General features: G+C 66.2%; 1 protein-coding gene across 6 annotated transcripts in view; it reads left to right on the forward strand.

Moving 5' to 3' along the window:
- Positions 1 to 18,546, forward strand: part of SEMA4D (semaphorin 4D) — an 83,011-nt gene that overhangs the window by 62,826 nt on the left and 1,639 nt on the right. For 2 of the 6 annotated variants that reach the window (XM_045083019.1, XM_045083018.1), the window contains exons 9-17: positions 286 to 437; positions 1,227 to 1,402; positions 1,495 to 1,651; positions 2,329 to 2,551; positions 3,266 to 3,381; positions 7,584 to 7,756; positions 7,836 to 7,879; positions 11,081 to 11,287; positions 16,645 to 18,482. In XM_045083019.1, the coding sequence (XP_044938954.1) occupies positions 286 to 437; positions 1,227 to 1,402; positions 1,495 to 1,651; positions 2,329 to 2,551; positions 3,266 to 3,381; positions 7,584 to 7,756; positions 7,836 to 7,879; positions 11,081 to 11,287; positions 16,645 to 17,369 (1,973 nt within the window). In that variant the 3' untranslated portion in view covers positions 17,370 to 18,482. Of the gene's footprint in view, positions 1 to 285; positions 438 to 1,226; positions 1,403 to 1,494; positions 1,652 to 2,328; positions 2,552 to 3,265; positions 3,382 to 7,583; positions 7,757 to 7,835; positions 7,880 to 8,656; positions 10,890 to 11,080; positions 11,288 to 16,644; positions 18,484 to 18,546 lie in introns of those variants that run through there. The other 4 variants (XM_045083021.1, XM_045083023.1, XM_045083020.1 and 1 more) reach the window with 4 other exon arrangements.

Consider the following 18,546-nt stretch of genomic DNA (forward strand, 5'->3'; position numbering starts at 1 on the left):
CGGGCTGTGGGCTTGGAAGTCCCCTGGGCTCCCGGACGTGGGGAGTCTGGGGGAGCTGGGACCACGGGCTGCTCCGCTGCTGTGGGCGGAGGGCGCTAGGCCCGTGGATCTGCCGGCCGGGGGTCTGAGCACACGCACGTCCTCAGTGGGACTCCGGGGCTGGGGTGGTGTCCGTTTTCACATGCCCCGCGGGAGGGACACGGCACACGCCCCCTCCTGCGTCCCTTGGGGGTGGTGCCCAGCCCCCGCTCAGCAGAGGAGCGACCGCATGTCTGTCGCTTGCAGAACCGAGCTTTGTCTTCGCGGACGTGATGCGAGAGCGTCCAGACGGCCTGGACAGCGGGGATGACCGCGTCTACTTCTTCTTCACTGAGGTGTCTGTGGAGTACGAGTTTGTGTTCAAGCTGATGATCCCGCGGGTGGCGCGAGTGTGCAAGGTGAGCCCAGGCCCTGTGCCCCCGCCGGCTCCCCAACCCCAGGGTGCTCCCGTGTCTGGAGGCCTCGCCACCTGGCCAGGCTCGAAGCTTCCTTTGGAATGTCGGTCTGCCCACCACTTGCCTTCCGTGCCGCATACGGGTGTGGACGGGCCGCCCCATGCTCAGCCTGCCCTGGGGAAGCCTGGGGGGTCCCCCTGCAGACCCCAGGAGTGTCAGCAGGCCTGAGTCTGACGTCCCGTCCCCAGACATCCCAGGTTCTAGGAAGTTGGTTTTGTTCACTGTGAGCTTGAGCCCTTTGGAGCTGGGATGTCAGCGTTCCGGCTCGCGGTGGGGCTGTTTCTCCCGCCCCGCGTAAGCGCGCTCCACTCCAGTCTTGGGCGTCCAGATCGCGGTGTTTCAGGGCTGTCACCAAAGCAGGTCACGTGAAGCGTGTCTGCATTGTCCCCTGGGGCCAGCTCACTAACACAGGTTTATAGAGGATCCCGCAAAGCCCTTGGAGATGACCTGGTCCTGTACAAGGAGGCGGTCCACAGGAGCCCTGGTCGGCAGCCTGCTCCAGGGGCCCGCGGTGCGAGGCCGGCAGGGCGTCCGCCGCTGTGAGGCACGTGCGTGGGGACCACCTGTGGGTCCCCCTGCGGCGAGGCCACTGCAGACAGGCCTCTCTGGGTTTCGTGCTGGATGGAGAGGACGGCGCGGTGCCGCCCGCTCTGTGCGGCCCGGGGTCAGCGCGGCCTCGGTCCCTCCGGTTGGAGCTGCCCCTCCCCACCACGCTCGTCCTTCCGGTTTCAGGGGGACCAGGGCGGCCTGCGGACCTTGCAGAAGAAGTGGACGTCCTTCCTCAAGGCCCGGCTGATCTGCTCGCGGCCGGACAGCAACCTGGTCTTCAACGTGCTGCAGGACGTCTTCGTGCTCCGGGCGGAGGGCCTGAAGGAGCCGGTCATCTACGGGGTCTTCACCCCACAGCTGTGAGTGCGCGGGCCCGGGCCGGGGGGGCGCCGTCTGCGGGCCCAGCTGCGGGCCCACCGCCCGCGTGGTCACGCTGTGCCCTGCTCCCCAGGAACAACGTGGGGCTGTCGGCCGTGTGCGCCTACCACCTGTCCGCGGCCGAGGAGGTCTTCTCGCGCGGGAAGTACATGCAGAGCACCACGGTGGAGCAGTCGCACACCAAGTGGGTGCGCTACAACGGCGCGGTGCCCACGCCCAGGCCCGGGGCGGTGAGTGGGGCGGGGCCGCGGGAGGGGGGCGGGGCCGAGGGGCAGGGGCGGGGCCGAGGGGCGGGCCCAAGCGGGCTGGGGCGGGGCCGAGGGCGGGTCCAAGCGGGCTGGGGCGGGGCCGAGGGGCGGGGCCGGGGCCGCAGGGGCCGGGCGAGCAGGCGCCCCCTCAGAGCCGGGGAGGTCGGGCTGTTTGATCTCGTGCGTCCCGCACCGAAACGCGGTGTCCGTCAGGGACCTGTGCGCCCCACCCGTGGACCCGAGTCATGTTTTTGGTTTGGTTTTGTTTTTTCCTAAAACGAGTGAATCTGTGTAGAAGCCGGCGTGGCTGCTGGGCCGGCTGCATGGACCGCCCCGCCCCGCCCCGCCCCACCCCGCCCCGCCCCGCCCCGCCGACCTGGGTCAGACGGTCGCACGGAGGTGCACGGAGGAGCCCCGCCGCACCGGGCCCCGGGCTGGGATCGCTGCCGTGCCGGGTTCCAGGTCCGCGACGCGTGTCTGACTTAGGACCAGGCACAGACGACGCACAGTTGCGTGTCGCCGGCAGAGCCGCGCCTGGTGGCCTTGCCCGCGGGCCGTAGAGCTGGGCCTGCCGACCGCTGGGGGCCGGCCGCCTGCCCCTCCGCTGGGCCGGGAGCCCGCGGGCCAGTGCGCGCGACCAGCCGCTCTCCTCCCCGCAGTGCATCACGCGCGAGGCGCGGGCCGCCAACTTGTCCAGCTCCCTGAGCCTGCCCGACAAGACCCTGCAGTTCGTCAAGGACCACCCCCTGATGGACAGCTCCGTGACCCCGATAGACAACAGGCCCAGGCTCATCCGAAGCGACGTGAACTACACGCAGGTCGTGGTGGACCGGACCTGGGCTCTGGATGGGACCCCCTACGACGTCATGTTTGTGGGCACAGGTGGGTCCCGCCCCCAGGGTCAGGACCCCAGCAGATCAGGCTCCTCCGCGCTGCCGGGCCCGCCCCTCCCCACAGAGCCACAGTGCTCACAGGGCTTTACGGGAGAGTCTCCAGCACTGGCCTCTAAGGTCTGCGACCACCCAAGTCCTGGTCCCTGTCTGGGGGTTCACGTGTGGTAGGTTGAGGCTCGCACAAAGGGAGTCCAAGTGCTGCCCGTGGGGCCAGCTGAACCTGTCCCGACCTTCCGTGAGAGCCCATTCAGGGAGAGGGCTAGTGGCCGGGCCCAGCGGCAGCTGGCGGGGCCCCAGTCGGCCCTGGGGGCTTTCCAGCATGCTCTGAGCCAGGTTGGGGGGAGGTCCTGCCCTCGCCTGCTGGGGCCCCGCAAGGGATGGCGCCCCAGAGGGCCAGCGGAGCCTGGGAGCCACCTCTGCTCCTACCGGCCAGCACCATCTCGCCGCACTGACATCCACTGGAGTCAGCGATGGTTTTCCAGAAAACCCTGAAGCTGACCCAGGCCACACGAGGCCAAGGTGCATTAACTACTGGTTTTTCCTTTCCCACTTCCAGAGTGCAAAGAGCACCGGTTTCTACATGTCCCATCGAGGCAGAGAGTTGAGAGTTAGGACAGGGGCCATTTGCTCCATGGCCGATGGCAGGGCTGGCTCTGTCCTGCCCTCCCAGGCATGTCTCTGACCTCTAGCTTTGCCCTTGCAGACCAGGGCACCCTGCACAAAGCGGTCAGCCTGGAGAACGAGGCCCACATCATCGAGGAGACACGGCTCTTCCAGGACCTCGAGCCGGTCCAGACACTGCTGCTGAATTCTCAGAAGGTAGAGTGGCTGGGTGGGCACCAGCAGGCCGGGCCGGCACTCACCCGTCTGGTTCAGAGGGCCTGACCTCCAGGCTCTTACAGAAGGTCCTGGGAACCCTGGGCTTTGGGTGGATGGAAGGCTGAGTGATGGAATGGTCACCGCGGGTTGGCGGAGCCTCGCCGTGTCTCTGGGGGCCCCCAGTGTGGCCGTGGGGGCATGCTGGCTCAGGGAAACACTCCTGCGCCCCGAGCTTGTCCGGGTCAGCACCTGTCGGCAGTTCAGCTGTTGGTGCAGGAGCGCCGGCTCTGAGCCATGGTGATGAGGCCCACGTGGCCCCCGTCAGGCCCCTTCTCCTGCGTCGGGTCGGGGTCCGGGTCCGGATCCGGATCTGGTTCGGCCCTCCCGCAGAAGCTAGGACTGGGTGCTTGAGGCTCTGGGGGCCGCAGTGTCCGTGCCCTGGCCGCACTCTGGCAGTGCCTTCGTTACAGGGCCCAAGCTCCGGAGGGTCACAGGATAGCACGCTTTTGACTTTTTTTCTCCACCATTAACAGTGTGAAATCTGGTATGAGCTGGGGGTAGCACAGAAATAGCCAAGGGGCTGGACTGGTTCCCTGTCCCCATGGCCTGGGACACAGGCCTCCCTCTTTCCCACGGGGGTGGGGGGTGCAGGAGCAGGAGGGGCAGAGCAGGCCTGGTCCAGGACCGTGAGTGCAAGCCCAGCAGGCCAGTCCTGCCTTAGTCTCTTCGTGTACCTGGGGGACAGCGGACCCTGTGAGTGGTCCAGCCCGGCCCTGTGCCCAAAGGCCTCACCTCTCCGTGTGGGCGTCCCCATGCTGTGAGCCCAAGCCCGAGGGGCAGCCGCGCACCTGTTCCCGTAGCTGCAGAGCTGGGCTCGGCCCGGCCCCACCATGTGCGGCCCTGCTCGGCGGGGCCTGCTCTGCAGGGCGTTGCTCACCTGCTGGGTGACCCAGAGTGCAGTTTGACCCAGAATGCTCCCGAGCCTCCTCCCTGCGTGCGGACCGAGCGTGCCACTGCAGAACGGGGTCCGACAGCCCCTCTGCGCGTCCCCGCAGCCTGCGCTCTGGTGGGGACAGCAGGAAGCAAGGGGCCTGGCAGCCAGGCAGGGGACGAGGGAAGCAGCCGACTTCTCGGGCACCCACGGGTCCCCTTCGTGGTGAGCTTAACGTCCTTGGATCTGGTGTCCAGACTCCGTCACAGGGTCACGCCCCCTCCCAGCCACTGCTGTGTGCACCCTGTCCCGGCGTCTGAGGGGAAGGCGACCCTAGAGCCTAGGCGAGCTTCCAGCAGCAGGTGCCTCCCCTGCCCCCACCCCACCCCCGGCTTTGCTGTGGGAACAGGAGGCCGAGGTCCGGACCCTGATGCATCCGGGTTGTCAGAAGTGTCAGGGCAAAGGCTGGGCCCCCGGGGGCGGAGGCGGGGAGACCACAGCTCTTCTCCGCAGTGGCGTGCAGACACTCGGGCTTCTGGGCGCGAGGCCAGCCGTCCCGTGGGAGGGAGGGGTGGGGAAGGGGTTATGGCTCAGCACGTGCTCACCTGCCTGTGGCCAGGTCTTGGTCATGTGTCCGTGCCAGGGGGCAGGCCACACGGGGAGCCGTTGGGGGCCATCTGTCTGTCCTCACGGGGGCCCCTGCACTGCGCCACCTAGACCAGCAGGAAGGCAGCGTGCGTGCCCGGACCCCCACGCCTTCTCCCAGGGTGGGTGGGCTCGGGGGGCTTGGAACGGTGGGTGTGCAGCCACGGCAGCAGGAAGTGGATGGCAGGGAGAAAAAGACCCCCCCCCCCGCCAGCCGAGTTGAGGCTCTTGCGGGCAGTCACGCGGGTCTCGGCAGTAGGAAGCCAGCGGGCAGCCCCCGCTGTGGGAACAGAGAGGCTGGGCCATGCTGCCCGAGGACACGCGCGTTCTTCCGTGGTTACTGACATGGTAAACACGTGTGGATCAGTTACCGTTTCGACCGTTCACACGTGCACAGCTCAGCAGCCGTACCATTTCCAGAACCTTCTCCACCTCCCGAAGGGAAACCCTTTCCCCACTGAGCACTAACCCGGCCCCTGGCGCCCACCATCCACGTTCTGTCTCTGGGATTGGAGGCCCCCAGGGACCGCATGTAAGTGGGAGCGGTATTTGTTGTCTGGTGACTGGCTTATCTCACTGCGCACAGGTCCTCGAGGGTCAGCTGTGTGGCATGTGACAGGATTTCCTTCCTCTTCCAGCAGGAACACTCCTCAGTTCGCACACGCACATCCTGTGTCCCCGCCATCTGCGGGCGGGCGCAGTCCGCCTCCAGCCTGGGCTGCCCTGAGCACGGTGCTCGGACTTCGGAGTCCTGCTTACAGGTCCTGTGGAAATAGGTGGCAGACGTGCTGTCTGGTCCCCTCCGAGCCAGGCGGCGGGCTGCATCCGCGTGTTGGTGGGGGCGTTCTTTGCAGAACTCCTTCAGCTCCAGGCCCCAGCACGAGTCGGATGAGGCTGTCCACACAGTGACTTAGCTGGGAGGGCCTGAGCCCTGGGCTCCCAGGGCCATGGGGACCCGTGAGGACCAGGGCATGAGCGCGTGCACCAAACCTCACGCCTGGTCAGGTGGTTTCTCTGTCCTTTTAAACACTTTTCATTATGCAGTTGTGTGAGGTCCACAGAGGCATTGGGACGAGGGGCAGGGACCCTGGGCCTTCATTCCGCGTGGAGGAGCTCCACAGGCCCAGCGCCCACGGGACCCCAGACGTCTGGTCATCACTCCCACCCCCACCCCCACCCCGATCCGAACAACCATCTGCTCCACTTCCGGAGACTAACTTGGCCTGGGGCGTCTTACTCCTCAGCCCCTGTGGCCGGGGCCAGTCCCCATTGGTCTTTGTCTTGGTGGCACGGTTAACTGCAGAGAACTGCCCGCATTCTGCAGAACACTGCGGTCTCCTCGTGCTTGGACGGGGCTGACGGTCTGGGGCCCTGCTGGCTGGAGCCCGTGGGCGTATATCCAGCCTGTGGTGCCTGACGCTTGCTTGTGGGAGACCTCAAGGCTGCTGTGCTGTTCCTCCGGCCCCCAGACTTGTGCAGCTGCCGGCGACCGCGGCCCCAGCAGGGGTTTACTGCCCCTTCTCTCGGATCGGGTTCTTGGTGGCTGTGCCTTATGGGAGCCCAGCCCTAAGGAGGGGGTGTATGCAAAGAGGGGAGCCCGTGGCCCCCAGGGTCCCTCAAAGTCGCCCGCTCGGCCCTCCCAGAAGCCCTCAGCTCTGTAAGCCATGTGACCCCTGGACCGTGGCCCAGTGTGGCTTCCTCTGCCCGGTCCCTGCCGATAGGGAGGGGCCGCCTGGGCCAGCCGTCCGCAGCTGCTCTCCCCGGACAGTCTGCTGCAGAGGGGACCTGCTTTCAGCCGTGCCTGTGCAGAGCGGGGCGTGGGGCGTGGGGAGGGGTCGCGGGCTAGCAAACAGAGGCTGGCCTCGGGAACTGGGGCACCAGCAGACTCGGTCTCCCCAGGGGAAGGCTGTGCCCTATCTGGGTCTGAAACGGAGTTCTGTTAAGCTCGGAAATCTCAGGGTTAACCAAAAGATGGGGCGGTGGGTGGGGGTCACGGGGAAGGGAGTGTAGACACGAGTGCGGAACTGCGGTCCTGCGGCCCTGGCTGCCTGTCGCCGGCCCGTGCGGGAGCCCCATCCCCGCTGCGTAGAGCGCGGTCAGCCTTGCTGTGTGCCGGGCTCTCCGCCGCGCGGTGTGCTGGTCTCCCGGTCCGCGTGCTCCTCCCTCGCAAACCTGGACAGGACAGCGCCTGGCACGTCCTTGGTCCCGCGTGCTGGAATCCTGCACGCTTCCCTGCCACTGGGCACCTTTCCTGGCCCCGCCGGGTTCGGACCCGCCCTAGCCGTCTGCGCACGGCTGCTCAGGCTGGGCAGGCCTGACGTGGGGCTCCGCCTTGTGCCTCTTGATCTCTGGCGGGTGGCGGGGCTGGGAGTGCGCGGCTGGAGGGGCTCTGTGCGCGCGGAGGGAGACCCGTATCCACGCAGGTCCCTGGAGGAGACGAAGAGGGCCCGGGGCCCCGGAGGGCGGAGCCCATGCGTGGACTGGGCTGGAGACCCCATGGTGCCCGCCTGTTCATGGCTCTGGAAGCTCCTGGATGAGCAGACGCACGCACACGCGCGCCAAGAAGTCCTGGCGCCGCGTCCGCGATGGCCGCCCCCTCACCTGCCTGCCCCATCTCACCCCGCAGGGCAGGAAGTTCGTCTACGCGGGCTCCAGCTCGGGCGTGGTGCAGGCCCCCGTGGCCTTCTGCGAGAAGCACGCCACCTGCGAGGACTGCGTGCTGGCCCGCGACCCGTACTGCGCCTGGAGCCCGGCCAGCCAGGCCTGCGTGGCCCTGCACCTGCCGGACAGCCCCAGCAGGTACCGGGGGACGCGGCAAGCCGGCTCACCCGCCCGCGGGGTAGGCGCGTGCGTGTGACCGTGCCCGCTTGTGTTGCAGGGATCTGATCCAGCGGATGAGCGGAGACACGGCCGGCTGCCCCAGTAAGTGGGTCCCTGTCGCTGCGCTGCTCCCGGGCGTCACTGAGCCGCGGTGCTCCGCTGCTGGGGCATCCTGTACCTTGTGTTCCCCCTCCTGTCCCCAGAACAGAGGGCGAGCATCCCTGAGGATACTGGGGCCGGCCCGCCTTCCCTTTGAGTTGCAGAAAAGGGTGTTTGAAGCCACATAGCGGGTCTGTTTCCTGGAAGGGCACTTGTTGTCCAACCCAGGACGTCCGCCCTCGAGACGCTGCTCTCCGCGTACCTTGGGGCTGCTTCAACGACCCAGACAGCCTGGCAGTGGAAGGGAAGGTGGCGAGAGAGGAGTCCTCAGCCCTCTGCGAGGCCACCGCCGGGTCAGGCTCATACCGCTGTCCCCTGGAAGGCAGTCGCGCTCCTGTCCCTGACCCGACGGCGGTCATCCGCTCGGGCAGCTTCAGGATGGAGCACCGGGGGCACTGAGAGGCCGCGAGCCCTGCAGCCGCCAGCAGACGCGCGTGGTGCCCAACTCGGTGTGCGGCCACTCGGCCTCCCAGGAAGCCAGGGCTCCAGACATCATCCGGCCGCCCGGTGGCCTCCGGGTGCCGTGTCCCGCTGGGCTGCATCGGGGCCCGTCTCTGCCGTTCTGTCACGCGTGTCTTTATCTCCTTAGTCGTCCTGGAAGAGTCCGTGTTGCTCCAGTGGGTGGAAAGCTTGTGTTCTCGTGCGTGTTAACCTGTCTGTAAAAGGAGGGAGGCAGCGAGCGGGTCGTTGACGCTGTGCACGTTTATTTTGATGTTCCAGATAAAACTAAAGAAAGTTTCCGGCAGCATTTTTTCAAGCACGGCGGCACGGCAGAACTGAAATGCTCCCCGAAGTCCAACCTGGCCCGGGTGGTGTGGACATTCCAGAACAACGAGCTCAAGGCCGAGGGCCCCAAGTACAGCCTGGTGGGCAGGAAGGACTTGCTCGTCTTCAACCTGTCGGAGGGAGACAGCGGGGTGTACCGGTGCCTGTTGGAGGAGAGGCTCCGGAACAGGACGGTGCTGCATGTGGCGGCCAGGCACGTTCTGGAGGTCAGGGTGCCCCCGCGGACCCCCGCGGCCCCCACCACGCCGGCCGAAGGGGACAGGACCCCCCTCAGAGTGTCAGCGGAGCCCACCCCGGGCCCCCCAGCCCAGACGCCGGTGGTGCTGGGCCCTGCACTGGGGGCCATGGCCCCGCCGCCCAGCCCCACGCCCAGCAGCACGCCGTGCAAACCCAAGACTGTGGTGAACACGGTGCCACAGGTGCACTCGGAGAAGACCGTGTATCTCAAGTCCAGCGACAACCGCCTGCTCATGGTCCTCTTCCTGCTCTGCTTCGTGCTCTGCCTCGGCCTCCTGTCCTACAACTGCTACAAGGGCTACCTGCCCGGCCAGTGCCTCAAGTTCCGGTCTGCCGTGCTGCTAGCGAAGAAGCAGCCTGCAGCCGACTTCTCCGAGTTCGAGCAGAGCGTGAAGGAGACGCTGGTGGAGCAAGGCAGCTTCTCCCAGCAGAATGGGGCGCAGCCGCGGCCAGCCCTGGACACGGGCTACGAGACGGAGCAGGACACCACGGCCAGCAGGGCGCCCACCGACAGAGAGGACTCGCAGCGGCTCGATGACCTCCCGGGCCGGGACAGGCCCTTCGATGTCAAGTGTGAGCTCAAGTACGCCGACTCGGACGCGGACGTGGACTGAGGCGGCCGCACGGAGGCCCCCAGCCGGCGTCGCGTGCCCGGCCCCGGGGCGGTGTGGGGAGCCCGTGTCTGTGCACCTGCTTCTGTGTCTCTTCCCTCGGGTCGAGCTTGTGAGTTGGTTTCTTTGTCCTTTTGGAAAGCGGCGAGCATTGCACCGGCCTCCTGCGGTGGGCCACGGGTGGGGACAGGCCTGCGGGCTAAGGTGGCAGCTCCCCTCTGCCCTAGCTCCCCGCCGCCCCTCGCCTCCGGTGCCCCCCAGCCCCCCGCCCCAGAGCAGCAGCCACTGAAAGATTGTTTCGTTCCAGATTGGAAATGACACTTGTGTTTATCAGATTGGTAACTTAGCGCCTGTTGTCCAGATTGGCACGAACCTTTCCTCCCACGGGATTATTCTGTAGGGTTTTACTTTTTTTGTGTTGGGTCGTTTGGTTTTTAAGTCACTAAAGCAGATGTTTTCAAGTTTAGAAGTCGCACATCTTCCGGTTTCTGTTGCGAGGACAGGCTCCAGCTTCTTCCGTTGCTTATGATTCTCAGGGATAAACCTACTTTGGCCACATGCGTTCCTCCTGCTTCCAGAAACATGGACAAAACCATCTCTTGAGCACACCGGTATTTTTTTTTTCTTTAATTTTATTCCTTGAGGGAAGTGTCATACTCAGAGAGATTTCCTTTCTGTACTTTTTCTGTTTTAATTCTTTTGAAGAAGAGAGGCCAGTGGGTGGCTGTTCTATGAGCCCAGCGGGGTCCCCAGGATCAGAGGAGCCGCCTGGCCCAGGGCCGAGGGGGCGCATGTGTTGCCATCGGATGCTCACAGCCGCTGCTGGAAAACTCCTGTGCAGACGGACAGACGGACGTCCACCGGGGCACCTTCCGCCATCCGCGCGGCTTCTGTAACTGTCGCTCCCGCGCGGCCGCTGTCCACGGGACGCCCCGCTCCACCGGCCAGAGCCGGCCCCACCTGCGCGTGAGCTGGGCGGCGGCAGCCACCCAGGCCGTCTCTCCACACACACCACGGAGCCGCAGGGTGGCCCACGCGGCTGGCGCGCTCTCTCTCGGCGCGCACGGGAAGGACAGTGTGGCCGCGGCGCTGTCCCGGCGCACCTGCTACTGCGTGCGCTGGAGGCGGCGGCGCGCTTGTCGTGGCGGGGAGCAACACAGATTTCTGTGCCTGTGTGGACAGTGTCCTCTTCAGCATGAGACTCAACCGTTTTGGTGTAAACATTTGTGTTTTATAAGATTTACTTTGTTTTTATTTTTCTACTTTGAATTGTATACATTTGAAAAATAACCGAATAAACGAGAACCTTACATCCTTGACGTGGGCCTGTGACTTGCCGCGGCTGCCGGGAGGCCCCCTCGTCCCTCCCTCCTGTGGGGCGCGGACCGGGGCAGGTCTCAGGACCGCCGGGCCCTTCCCTCCCCGGTGCTCTGCTTGCTTCCTCTGGGGCGCGGTGGGACCGGACGGCGCCCTCCTCAGCGGCCTCTCTCTCTTCTGTCCTGTCTCACAGCCTCGTCTGTGCCCTCCCCTCCTCCGGGGTCCTCCTCCCTGTCCTGTCGGGGCCCTGGCGCAGCTGCCTCTCCCCGAAGCCCCCGGCCGGCCTCAGGTTCGGGGTCTGACAGCGGCCCGCCTGTCGCCCTGCTGCCGCCCTTCCTCAGCGACCAGGCCCAGCACGTGCGCGCCCTGGGGACCTTCCACCTCTTCTGCCAGGCCACAGGTAAGCGAGGCACCGGGCTGGGTGGGGGCGGGCAGTGCCGGCCCGGAGCCCCTCCTGCCAACGGGGGGGGTAGCGGCTTCTTTGAGGGCCAGTGTTTCCTGCCAGGGGCTTCATGGCCATGGATTCAGTCGTGAGTGCTCACCTCTGCCTCTGAGCCTCCAGGCCACCCACAGGCGGGCTGGGCTGGGCCCGGAGACCTCGGTTAGTTGCTCAGCCATTCGCAGACTGTGTGCGCGCTGACTGTTCAGGGGTGGGTCTCTGGCATCTGAGAAATTCATTCCAGAGCCTGCAGAAGGGACGTTGTGACTCGGTGGTGATGTTGACACAGGACAGCTTGAGAGCCTGGTGGCCCAGGAGGTGTTGGGAGGGGCCGCTGCACGGCTGTGGTCTGGCCAAGCCGCTGACCAGGGCCCCTTCCTCCGTGCCCAGAGCAGACGACTAGAGCACAGGAGGACAAGCACAGGTGGTTTCTGTTGGAGATTTTGAACTGCAAGAAGCCACTCGGGCTGTGGCGCCGGCTCTCTGGGCTGTGGCACGCCCCGTGGGGGCCGCGGGCTGCCTGCGTGGCTGCAGGGGAAGTGCCCTGTGTGTGGCACGCTGTGGAGAAACCTCTGGGATCAGGTCTGTGTGGTCCTGGGTCGCCTGCTCCATGCCAGGCCTTGGTTTGTGCTGGGCCCCCTGTGGCTCCAGGGCCTGGCGATGTCCCTTGGGGCCTACCCGGCGTGTGGTCATACAACCCGCAGGGGCAGGCGGACCATGTGTCCGGGAGTCCAACACTCTCACATGTGGCTTCTCAGGCACCCGTTTGCAGGTGGGCGCGTGCAGCGGTGCTGTCCCTGCGAGTGGGGGATGGAGACCACCGTCAGCCAGAGCAGGAACCACGCCGGGCTTCAACAGGGACCCAGCACGGGCCATGAGTCGCGGCGCTGCGGGCCGCCGGGGAGGAGGGGTGGGATCCGCGCCAGCAGGATGCACCTCTGCTGGGGGCCGAGGATGGGGACCGGGGCTGGTGGCCTTGTGGCCCGGGGCGGAAGGGGGCAGCGTGGAGGGGCAGCACTCAGGGTGGACTGAGCGGAGGGCCCATGGCCCCGCCCTCCTCCTTCCATGCTCCTCAATTCCCAGGAACACTGGCCCATCTAGAACCTCCCATTGTTCCAGTGCGTCCCCACCTGAGGCCGGGAGGTGGCGCAGGAAGGACCGGTCTTTCCCAAGGAGCCGAATGTGCCGTTCCACCCAAGGCAGAGGCCCCGCGTTTGCCCAGAGCGGGCTCGGTACACGCCCCGCGCACGGTGCACACGCGCCACAGCCGGGCTCCCGGAGGCAGGCCCGAGTGCCGTGGCCCGAGGGAGGGCCGCCCCGCCGCGCAGCGGTGACTGAGGAGTGGGCACTGGCGGGGAGCGGCCACATCCCCGTGCCCCCACCCACCCTCCAGAGCCCTCACCTGAGCGCTCAGCAGGCAAAGCCAGGAGGCGGCCCTCGGGGGAGGCCCCAGCCAACGTGGAGGCGCTCGCGTCCACGCTAGGAGACCACTGTTGCCGCAGCAGCCCAGCAGGCGGAGGCCCCCCGCAATCCTCGCCCCGAGGCCAGCCTGCCAGGCTCACTCGCTACACGTGGACATCTGGGTTTCTCTTCCCAAAGCCCTGGCCATGAGCCAGGGCAGGCCCACCGTGCAAGTGCTGGTCCAAGTATGTGGTGTTCTAAAGGACAGCGTCTTGGGAGTCACAGATGGTACCACAGGTTAAGGCCTTTCCAAGCTGCCGCTCTGGCCGCAGGCTCAGGGCCACCACAGGGCTGTCCCTATTAAACCACTTCACAGAGCCTGGGGCCATGACCCGACCCAGGCCAGGTGGCCGGCTTGTGACAGGCGTGGCTCGTCACCCAGTGATTTTCAGGGCTTCTGTGCTCACCCTCTTCCCTCGGCTCCTGGTCTGCCCCGCGGTGTGCGCGCGTGTCCGGGTGTGTACGCCACACCCCGGTGTTTCTTCTCACGGCTCGAGGTGGGCTGTGGGTTGTGCTCAGCGGCTGCGCCTCCGTCCCCAGCCCGAGCATGCGGAGGGGGGGGTCCGGATTCCAGGACCACCCAAGCTGCTGCCTGCCCCGTGGTGAGCCGTGGGCGTGCGTCCGCAGTCGGGAAGAGGGGTCCTGGGCCGGGGGAATGCAAGTGGGCGTGTGGCCGTGTTCCAAACTTTTCGAGAATGATGACACCGTGCCCCTCGTGGCAGGTGTCGGGACAAACAGTCGTCCACAGCTGTGTTAGGGCACGTACAGACGGGCACGGGGACGGAGCGAGGGACCCGTATGTGCCCGTGTTCCTGCGCGTGCAGACCACACCTCTGCGCCCACAGGCCAGAGCTCCGAGCTCTCCTTCCCAAGGAAAGCCGAGCTGTGTGCCCCAGGGGCCCCACATCCGACGGGACTGTGCTTCCCACTCATTTACACTGCGTCACCTCCAAAGCTAAGAACGGAACCACTGTACTATAGGTGACGGTTGGCTGTTCAGGGTTTTGGTAGCCTTGTGTGTTTTAACCGTGACGTTGGACACCGGGGTCCCTGCAGCCCCTGGGCGCCGCGGGGGCTCGGAAGGTGCGCGGCTGAAATGTCCTGTGAGCGCCCGCGGTGGCCGTTGGTGCCGGCGTGATTCAGGGCGGGGGCTCGAGGAAGGCCAAGGCTGGGCTGTGGGGGTAGCCGACTCGCGAGCGGGTCGTTTCCCAGGAGGGCCGAAGCCCCTCCATGGATGGGCGGATCAGTCTCTGCCGGGGTCTCACTCCTCAGCGGGTTTCGCAGGGCGCTTTTGCCAAAGCCGGGTCTCCCTTCTGCTGGGCTCGTCCTCATGTGCGGTCGTTGGTCCCAAGCACCTCACACCCCATGAGGCTGTGCACCCGAGCCGGCGACCCCCGCCCTTCCCCCGCCAACAATGGGGTCTGGAAAGCGCATTTAGCCACACGCGCCTCCAGGAATTAGGACCTGCATGTTCTGGGGTCGCTGTTCAGCTGACCACAGGGCACCAGCCGCTTCGAGGAGGAAGGCTGACATAACTGGGGTGGTGAAGGGCTCCCCCACCCCGGCAGGGTCCCAACTTCTGTGCAGTTGTGAACCGGGCCATGCCGGACACCGTCCGGACACCGTCCGGCCCCTGGAAGCCCGGTGTGAGCACCGCCCCCGGGTGCAGCCAGGAGCTGGTGGGAGGCCACGGGGGTAGGCTGGCCCCAGGGTCAGGGCAGACCACAGGCATGGGGATGCCAAGTGGGGACACCGGTCACAAATGTGGCCCGAGAACTGGGAGTAGACCCCATCACACTCCCCTCCAACTTCGGGCTCTCAAGCCCCGCTTCCCAAATCGGGTGTCCTCCCTTGGTGAACAGCCACGGCTCTGAGGGGCTCTGGTTTTCTCACGCAGGCTGGGCTGGGGGGCAGGCTGGAGCCAATGGCCCCTGCACCTCGTGGACCCCGGGGTAGGCACTGGAACCTGAGGCCAGGGGAACCGTCCTAGGGCCCAGAAGAGATGCCGCATGCCCAGGGCATGAAGGCGTGGCCCTGCGGGGTTGCACGAGGCCCCCGGGGTAGGGGGGTACGGCCTGCTGTCTGGGCCTGATGGTGGGGTGCGGGCCCTGCTGACGGTTTAACGGTCCCTTTGCCTCCTTGTCTTCCCTGCATTCGGAAGGAGCTGCGGAGCTTTAAGCAGAGTAAGTAAAACGAAAGCTCCCCTTTAACGTTTTTAAAGCTTTCTTGGGGCTAAGCGCGCGCTTGAAGATTTAATCACAAAGCTTTTCAGGACCGAGTGGCACGTAGTCTGTGCTCAGCCCAGGCCCCCGCAGTGTGGTCAGCCGAGCGCGTTGCTCCTTCGGGTCCTGGCTCAGGGTGAGGAATCGGCGCCAGCTCAAGCCCCCAGTTCTTTGTCCAAGTTGGCCGTGAGGACCTTCCGGAAGCTCCGGTGGACGCATCTGGTGGCTCCAGCCCTGGGCGGGTCTCCGCGCACAGCATCACGGGGCAGTCGGGGGCGAGCGGAGCCCGGGCTCTTGGGAACGGACACAGGCCGCCTCACTTCCCGATCACGGTGCCTCATGAAAATCCCTGTCCAGACCTGCACCCGCAGCCAGGCGGGCCGGCGGGCGGGGCCCAGCAGCCGCGGCAGGGGCGCCGGCACGGGCGTGCCACGGGTGCTACGCATCTGGAGTCCTCGACGGAGGACAGAACGCTGTGGGAAAACAAGTTACAGCGAGGGACTGAAGTCCCGGGAAGCCCACACAGAAAACGAGAGAAGCCACTGTGTGCCTGTGGCCGACGTGGCCAGACAGCTGCTGTGTGAACCACTTCTGAGCAAAGCCTTCCAGGATTTCCTTGACGGCCTTGGCACGTTTCTTTCCTCGAAGTGCCTTGTTCTCACGGCAAAACCAGTATTTGCTGTTGTGGGTCTGGGATTCTGGGAAAGCGCCAAGAGCGGGATCGCAGCTCCTCGCTGTCCGCCACCTGCAGGCAGCTGCCCCCAGCGCGACGGCTAGTGGAGGCCTTTCCTCCGGCGTCTACACGTCTGTGTACACGTGGACACACACTGATGCTTAAATATCTCCTGTGACACGACGGCATTTCCCTGGGTTACAGTCTCAAACGTGACTCACAAATACAACACAGCTGGCCGTCACATCAGGTCTCTGACTCCTGGTTGTTCGTCTCCAACTTCTTACGGACACAGCTCTGCTGGCCTGGCCCGTCCGCGCTCTCGCCCTGGCCTCGGGGCTCATTCCTGGGACTGTGTGGTCCGCGTCTGACTTTCCCTCCGGAGGAAGGCTCTTTGGACATGCCGAAAGCAGTGCCTCACGGACGAGAGACCAGAGCGGGGCGGGGCCATGCCAGCGACGCAGGAATCCCGGGAAGGCCGTCCTGGTGTTCCTCCTCCTCAAGCGGCCGTGGCCAACACCGCCCCAACCCGCTCCCGCGCCACAGCTTTGCGTCCTGCGTGAGGCCGCTGGGCTGCAGGTTCCTGCCGGGCTCGGGGAACTACGGCCACAGACTGACCCTCCTCGGCCCGGTGTCCTCCACGACACCGCGGCTCATGTCGCCCCAGCCTGGGGGAGCGGCTGGGTAGACTCCGGCTTCACGGAATGGATCCCCAGGCAGGACCGGATCTGGGTTGGCACCCAGCGCGGCTGCTGGTGCCACCATGCCCGGCACAAGTTTGGGGGAGAGCAGAGAGGGGCCTTCAGTCTTGCTCGGCCCCCCGGCGCCCATCCTGCCCCCCGGGTTGGCTGGACCCCCCCCCGCCTTCAGTGCTGGGGAGAGCAGGGGTGGCCCCACAGAGGCAGAGCCTTTGGTCACAGGTGGCAGCGGCAGGGCCCGGTCAGATGTGTCCGTATCCGCAGGTCCCGCAGACATTCACTTCATCTGGGAGAAGAACGGCCGTGAGCTGGAAACGTGCGTCCCCACGCAGACCCACGCGCTGCTCGACGGCAGGACCCACGCGCTCAGCTGGCTGCAGGACGCCGTGGGCGCGAGCGCCGAGTACCGTTGCTCCATCGTCTCCTCCGCGGGCAACAGGACCTCCCGCGTGCGGGTCACCGTCATGAGACTCGGTAAGTGGTGTCCCTCCACGTCCACACCCCCAGTCACACACCCACCCCGCGCCCACGCCCGCCAGGTTGCACTGCGGGTTTCCGTTGGGCGGTGCTGGGAAGGCCGCCATCTGAGAGCCCCGAAGGCCCCAGCTCTGGCTTCGCACGGAGAGGACCTGGCGGGGTGCACGGGGCTGGCCCGAAAGGTCTCCCCTGCCCCGCGGAGGTTTGCCTCAGTCTCCGCGGGCTCTGTGCATGGCCTTCCTGGACCCCCGTCCGCATGGTCCACACTCATGCCACAGTGTCTCCAGGCCTGGCCAGGCCCAGGGCACCGGGAAGCCTGCCCTTTCCTTTCCTCCGAGAGACCCTGCTCCACTTCATGTCCTGGGCTCTTTCTGGAACTCTCCTGCCACACGTGGGACCGCCTGGCATGGTGTGGGGCAAGGAGGGGCCCCGGGGCCACATGCTGCTTCCAGCCAGCCTTGGAGGCTGAGCATCTCGGGGAGGCAGTGCCTGCTTTCCTGCTGCCGGCCTAGGGCTCAGCGTTCCCGGGTCTGCTCTGTCCCCACCGGCACCTCCGCGTCCAGCTTCCAGGTTCTGTGCTCCCCTCCTGTTTCCGGTCCGTCATCAACAGTTTCCATCGATGCTTAGGAGATGCTGGGAAGGCCCCCATCCTTCTGGTGAGAGTTTGGGGAGAGAAAACTGCAAACTTCTGCCCCGCCCAGAACCTGGTCCTCCCATTTCTGTCAAGTAGCCTCCGCCCGGCCACCGTCAGGGCACGCGGACTCCTCACGTGAGCCTGACTCACAAGCCACGAGGTGTCCCGCAGAAACCACGAGAACAGCACTGGCGGCACAGTCGGGAGGGCCCCCGCGGTGGTCCTGCTCCCCCCACCCCTGCCCCGCGGTCACCCAGCGCACCGGCGTGGGAGCAGCAGGCCCTAACACCGATCGCGGGCAGGTGTACCTGCCGCACACACGCCGCACACACGCCACGGGAGCAAGGACGCCGGCCAGGACAGCGCGGTCTCTGCCTGGCTGCCGAGCCCGCTGTGTCTCCTGAAGCTGTGGAGCCTGGAGAATGCAGCGCTCCTGCAGGGTGGGAGCCGGACGTCCTCCAGACCCCCTTGTGGTGAAGAACCCCAAACACGCCTCTACAGCGCTGGCCCCAGCCCTGCCCAGTTCTGCTCACGGAAGAAGCTCTACTTTGTATCTCAGGGTGCAGGTCCCTGGCACCCGTTTCTGAAACTAGCGACAGGGTTGCGGTCTGGTAACTGCGGCGCCTGGGCTCGTGCCGCCCCGACAGCGCCGCGCGGAACTGACTTCCGAACCCTCAGCTCAAGCTGCCACGGCAGCCACGCGGAGCAGGTAGCAGCGGAGCACGCCACGGCGCCGGCCTGCTGAGCCGCGGACTCCCCGGCCTCAGTCGGGACAGGCCTCCCAGGAGAGGTGGCACCAGCCCCAAGACGGGGGGCACTAGCCCGTCTCTTGCCTGTGTAGGAAATTCAAGTGAGTCGAGGATAGGGCCGGTGTGACCATGGGGACCAGCCGCTCCCGGGGCCAGTGGCCTGAGGAAGCCCCCACAGCCAGGAAGGCAGGCTTGGAGGCTCGAACGCCTCGCCCGAAACCTGGCTGTCGGAGGGCCTCAGCGGACAGACAGACCCAGGTGCCACCAGGGCCAGGAGGCTGACACCCGGCCCCACCCACCCCTTGT

Source organism: Mustela putorius, unplaced genomic scaffold (assembly GCF_011764305.1).
Source record: "Mustela putorius furo isolate JIRA1106 unplaced genomic scaffold, ASM1176430v1.1 tig00000680_pilon_pilon_pilon, whole genome shotgun sequence".
Lineage (NCBI taxonomy): Eukaryota > Metazoa > Chordata > Mammalia > Carnivora > Mustelidae > Mustela > Mustela putorius.